Source organism: Gossypium hirsutum, chromosome A01, assembly GCF_007990345.1.
Source record: "Gossypium hirsutum isolate 1008001.06 chromosome A01, Gossypium_hirsutum_v2.1, whole genome shotgun sequence".
Taxonomy (NCBI): Eukaryota; Viridiplantae; Streptophyta; class Magnoliopsida; order Malvales; family Malvaceae; genus Gossypium; species Gossypium hirsutum.
Genome location: NC_053424.1, coordinates 113,020,717 through 113,027,007, shown reverse-complemented (window position 1 = coordinate 113,027,007; position 6,291 = coordinate 113,020,717). Strand labels below are relative to the sequence as shown.

Sequence of the window (6,291 nt, the reverse complement as noted above, 5' to 3'; positions counted from 1 at the left end):
CCTTTATTCAATTTAGTCATTTTTCCTAATTCCTCTTAATTAAACTAAATTCACTTAATTAAAGCCTAGTTAATTACTCAATTAACTTTGTAATTATTTTTAATAAATATTTTCTAATCCATTTTTCAGAAACAGAGACCCGAAAATACAATTTTCCTATAACCTTAAAATTCGGGTTGTTACAGGACCAAGTCTCTAAACTTGAGCTTCAGCTACTAATGCCAACAATGCAAACACTAGTGTCATGGGTTGTGCATGGGAGCCCACAACCATGACACATTTGAATGATCCATCTTGTTCGCGAAGGGTCACATGGCCCAACAGGACTAGTTCGTTGCTTGAAGATATTGAAGACCCATCTATAAAGCATGACAAATATGAAACGTAATCTTCGAAGATATGCAATCTTATAGGATTTGTAATCTTAGAAGATTTGATTTTGTAAATATTAGAGATTTGATTTTGTAGATAGCTTTTAATCTTGACTGTTGATGTACTTTAATTTGCATTGTTGAATTTGCAGAAGATTAACTATAAATAGATGTCTCTCCCCCTCATTGTAAATCACTTCATTGAGTGATAGAATTCTTTATAGCATTCACTCAAACAACTCTTTTGTGCTTTTGTTTTTCTGTGGCTTATCTCTTCTTTCGAGTTTTTTATCTTTTGAGCTGCTTCCGCTTTATGTTGGTGTCTTAGAGAGTCCTAAGAAAATTCTCAATTTCGGGAGTTAGGCTGACTTAGGCGTATTTGAAACGAATAAATCGCTTAAGACTGCATGGATTACGAGACTAAATATCTAGCCCCGTGACACTAGTGCATTGGTTCTATCAATGATATCCCTATTTTAGTTTCTAGTAACAACAATACCACTTCTTTGTCTCTCTCTTTGAATGAGACTTCGTAGTTAACTTTAATACTCTTTTAAAGGCAATTTATAACCTTCAATGGAATTGAGCTTTCCCTTTAAGACCAAAAATGAGCATTGTTCTATATTTAAAGTTGACAATGGAAAGCAAAATCTCAAGTGAAAATATGATCCTCCCTTTTACCTTCAAACACAAAAGGTATTGCACATTTTCTAAATCTCTAGCACACCGTGGCAATAAGCTCCATCTCGTTGTAATGGAGTAAATTCAGGAGCTTGGTCCTAATGAGAAACCACCATTGAAGCACCTTAGACATAAAAGTGATGATGTATGATGATGATTAAAAAGGGCCTCATTGGTTGCAGTTGAACTACATGATAAGCTTTTAGAATGAACATATTAACTCTAAGTGTAGTTTTCAAGGTCCAATCACTTTCCCACCACATCATATCACTACAACCTTTATTCTCCACTTTAGAAGTGTTGTTGGCATGCAAGAGATAACCCTACTTCACACAATAGCTTTTGAAAGTTTTAAAATGATATTTCTAAGCAATCTTGAGCAGTGCCAAAAGCAGTGCTACAGATTAGTGTCAACTGCATTAGGCACTAAGTATGAATAAAGCAGAAAAATAATTAATAGAATATATGTCAATTCGGTTTTTCAACATTCGTGAGGTCTTATCCAAAGAGATAATTGGAATCTATATATTAGCAACTCGTAAAACAAATGATTACAACATCTAATACTCATCAGATTAGATTTATCGCATTTGTACCTAAAATCTAGATAACTCTCCTCTATGTTTTAGAAAACTTAAGACATCAACCAAGTAACACTTGATTTTCGCTTAATGCACTCACAATAAACGGTCCTTAATGAACCAAAATAAGTGCTCTCAACTCATTACAATATCTACATAAGTCTCCTTAATTTATAAGGAATTGGGACTTACTAACATAGTATCTCAATTACAATCAATATCCCCATATAACCAGCAAGATTACAAGCATAAAGGATATTTTCAATGAACTCTGATAAGTCTTGAATCTTCAAGATATACTTCCTAGTTTTATCCTATTCAATCCGATTCTACCGAATTTGGAAAGTCGGTTGCCTTAATCCAAACCTAAACAATATTCAAAATATGTTGTTATAAGTAATTTGGATACCAAAGATTGGCTTATAGTTGTCCAAAGTACCAACTAGAATCGAAGTTCAAAGATTTTTGTTACCAAAATTTATCAACTTTGGTAGGTTTCTGATCTTGTAGTGTTAGACACCAATAGGCAATGGTCCTTGACACTACTCAAAAACTATCTCAACAGTTCCATCATGTGAGAAATGTCAAAATAAATATTTCCCCTTTTGATTTCAACCCATTACTTGCTAAAAACAGGTAAATGAATCAAACAGGTCCAAAGCAAAATAATGGAACAAACTCTAAAGAACCAAACCTAAATAGGAATTATAAGTATTAGTTGAATATGAATCTTATCGCACCTCACTCTTATATTATTCTTTGATCTAAACCTCCTTCATTCTTTCTCTCTTTTCACTATTATTATTTAATATTTTTAATGGGTTACTATTTGGCATGTCGGTAGTGTATATTTTTATTCCACAAACAATTTTAAAAATTTTCTTGTGCCCTTTTTTTTAAATATTTATTTTTTTAGTATTTTACTATACCCTTATAGAAGAACACTTGTCAACCCCTGATTCTGTTTGCGAAGTCTAAAAACTCTATTATCAATGTAATTTTTTATTATGCTAATTTCTTTTATGTATTTTTAAAAATAATTTTATGTATTTTTAATTTATTATAATTAAAAAAATTAATTTTTTTATTTTTGAATTTTTAAAATAAATTCTAATTTTTTAAGAATTAAGATTAAATTGGCACAATATATTATAAAGCTTATTTAAAAAAAAAAACTAAACTGACATAACCTATAAATGATGATAGTTAAATTTATTACTATTTCAATTAGAAAAGGGTTATGTTATCCTTCGATTAGCTATTCAACATCTAGATGATTAAAAAAACACGATCCTAAATAGCTAGGTGACTTAATTATAATTTTTTAAAATTAAATGACCAAAATAAAAATTTAGGCATAATTGAATGACTAATAATATAGTTTACCCTTAAAAAAATTTTATTCAAAGGAAGTAAAGGAAAGGGCAATAGAAGATTATGGGCATAGGTAAAGCTTTTAGTGGTGTAAATAGTTGAGTGCCTATTTACTTATTTTGAGTGTTTTAATTTTGGTTAAAATTGAAGTAATTGATTGAATTGATCTCATTCAATTAATCAGTTAGTTAATTGATTTAATTCAATTGGAAATCGGTTAAATTTTTTTTTAAAATTTCGGTTAATGATTAATTCAGTTTAAAATTAAGTAATTAACTGAATTAATTGAACTTAATAAATAATATTATAAATTTATTTATTTTTATATATTTTATACTTGTTTTAAAAAAATATATATAAGTTTCAATTAACTTAAATAATTAAAAAAGATTAAAAAATTAAAAAATTCCATGAATTAGATTAACATTAGATTCGGCCGTTTGAAATGCAGATAAGGTCTCAAAATTTTGGTAAAGCGAAACAACCAGAAACAGGCGCTGAGAAAGAAACCATGTCTCAAGAAGATCAAGAGGAAGAAGTTGGGAAACTGGCCGTCCGCCTAGCCAACGCCGTGGTACTTCCAATGGTCTTGAAATCAGCCTTGGAGCTGAACATAATTGACACAATCTTAGCCGCTGGTGACGGCGCGTTTCTGTCACCTTCCCAGATTGCGAGTGCCCTTCCTTCAAAGAATCCTGACGCACCAGTGCTACTAGATCGAATGCTACGCCTGTTGGCCAGCCATTCCATTCTCAAATGCGCAGTAAAAGCAAAGGAAAAAGAAGAAATTGAAAGACTGTACGGTGCAGGCCCACTATGCAAGTTCCTTGTTAAGAATCAAGATGGAGGGTCGATTGCACCTCTCCTTTTGTTGCACCATGACCAAGTCTTCATGCAAAGCTGGTACCATTTAAATGATGCTATACTAGAAGGAGGGGTTCCTTTTAGTAAGGCATACGGGATGACAGCATTTGAATATCCAGGAACTGATCAACGATTCAATAGAGTATTTAACCAGGCAATGTCAAATCATACTGCTTTGATAATGAGGAAGATTGTTGATGTTTACAAAGGGTTTGATGGGTTGAAAGTGTTGGTTGATGTGGGTGGTGGGATTGGGGTTGCTCTCAGTTTTATTACTTCAAAGTATCCTCAAATCAAGGGCATCAACTTTGATCTGCCTCATGTTTTGGCTGATGCACCCACTTATTCAGGTTCTATACCAATCACTCCCTTTTATCTCTTGAACAGATTTCTCTGAAATCTATATGAAATTATGGGATACTTGTTAGTCCAATCTGATATGAGTGTGTGTTAATTTAAAGCATTGCCATCGCTGGGAAATGCTTTTAGTTGTGCTGTTTTCTCTTTACATGCCTTAACAGTAAGCACTTGAAACCACAAGCAAACTAGAGAACAATATCATTTTCTTTCTTGTTTAAGTCTATCTAATTCTATCTGCTATTAATTTATGATAAACGAATTCATCTCAATTTATGTTCTGCAGGGTAGTTGGCAAAGTTGAGTAAACCCACATTGCTAAGAAATGAACAAGTTAAAATATTTATACATGGTGTTCGTTTATTGATTTTCATGTCTAGCTCATCTAAAGAGGGAGATATATATTTGAGATATATATTTGAGGATAAGCACTTTGGTTTGAGTTTAGTGGTGTAATTATTTTTTTATATTATAATTATTATATTCAGGGGAAGGGAGGGGCAGGGCTCTAGCCTTCAAAATGGAAAATTGCTAATCTCTCAAAAATTATAAAATTTTAAGTTAATATGTGGTAAAGTTATAATTTGCTCCCCAAATGTTAGAATTTCAATCTAATCCTTTCAAAACCTATCAAAATATAAACGAATACAGTGATAAAATTAAATTTTAACTTTTATGAAAATATATAACTTAATTTCAACCACTCTAAAAAATGTTCTACCTTTACACATATAATTTTACCAAAAGTAATTGCATACATGAATAATTACATTGCCAAAACTGCATGCATGAATAATTACGTTAAGGTAATCTATTAACAGGGTTAACCTTTTTGAAAAGATGTGAAATAACACATCTTTTGCCGAATAAAAAGTGTTTGTTCTTGAACAGATCCCTTTTTTGTGGCTTATACCAAAAAAAAAAAAATACATATTGATATACCTTTTGCTACTCTGCTCTATTGTTTTGACTTGTTGTATCTTAGAGGGAAACTTATAGCATTAAAGAAAGTGATTACGCATCTTGTTCTAAATTTTTCTTTCTTACCTCACATATTTTTCTAACAATATAGGTGTTGAGCATGTTGGCGGAGATATGTTTGAAAGTGTTCCAAAAGGTGATGCTATTTTCTTAAAGGTAAGCCTTTATGTCCTATAGCTTGGTAAATGGAGAACTTTTTTTCTATTTTCTTATCATAATTGATACATGTAGAAGTTGTGGAATCTGTTTAGCTTAGTAACTTTATGAAACTTGCAGTGGATACTCCATGATTGGAGTGATGAACATTGCTTGAAGCTTCTCAAGAACTGTTGGGAAGCTCTCCCTAATGGTGGGAAAGTGATTATTGTGGAATCTATCTTACCCGAGGTTCCCGATACCAGTGTTTCTTCAAACATTGTCTGTGAACAAGATCTGTTTATGTTAGCTCAAAACCCGGGGGGCAAAGAGAGAACCCTAAAGGAATATGAGGACTTAGCTTTAAAAACAGGTTTCTCTGGGTGTGAAGTAATCTGCTGTGCTTATAACAGCTGGGTCATGCAAATGGAGAAAAGGGCAATTTATTGAAGTTCTATTGGAAGCTTCCATTTCCTTTCATCTACCCCAACAGGAGGATTCAACATAATGTTTACTTTTTATAATGTTTGATAATATTCTAGGGGTTTACTCAAAATTACCTTCTGTTGTCAGTACTTTTAAGTTCTGCTAGAAATGATGATGATTTATGAAAAGAAAATTCTAAAAAGATCCCGAGACATGCATATTTATTTGTATTATGAAATTTCTAAAAGGAAAAAAAAAACGAAAGTACTTATTATGTTAAATAAAACAAAATTAATGCTCAAGGTTTGATTTGGTTATTTCTTTTTATACTTATTTTTCGCTATTTATCTTTTTACTTCTTGAAATATTGCAGTTCCATGTAGCAAAAACATGATAATTGTTGCATATAGGTTTTGTGTTTTTATGATCCCAACTTAATATTTAATTGTTAAATTTATTATTTAATTTGTAGGGTAATGCATTGAAAGGTGAAATTGATTGTTAATTGTTGTAATTTGATT

The 6,291-nt window shown here is 31.5% G+C and overlaps 1 protein-coding gene across 1 annotated transcript; it reads left to right on the top strand.

Moving 5' to 3' along the window:
* The first annotated feature begins 3,394 nt into the window (after positions 1-3,394).
* LOC107939017 (caffeic acid 3-O-methyltransferase) lies at positions 3,395-6,072 on the top strand. The gene is made up of 3 exons (XM_016872303.2): positions 3,395-4,221; positions 5,301-5,365; positions 5,486-6,072. The coding sequence occupies exons 1-3, from the start codon at positions 3,453-3,455 to the stop codon at positions 5,792-5,794; spliced, it is 1,143 nt and encodes a 380-aa protein (XP_016727792.2). The 5' UTR covers positions 3,395-3,452; the 3' UTR covers positions 5,795-6,072.
* The last annotated feature ends 219 nt before the right edge of the window (positions 6,073-6,291 follow it).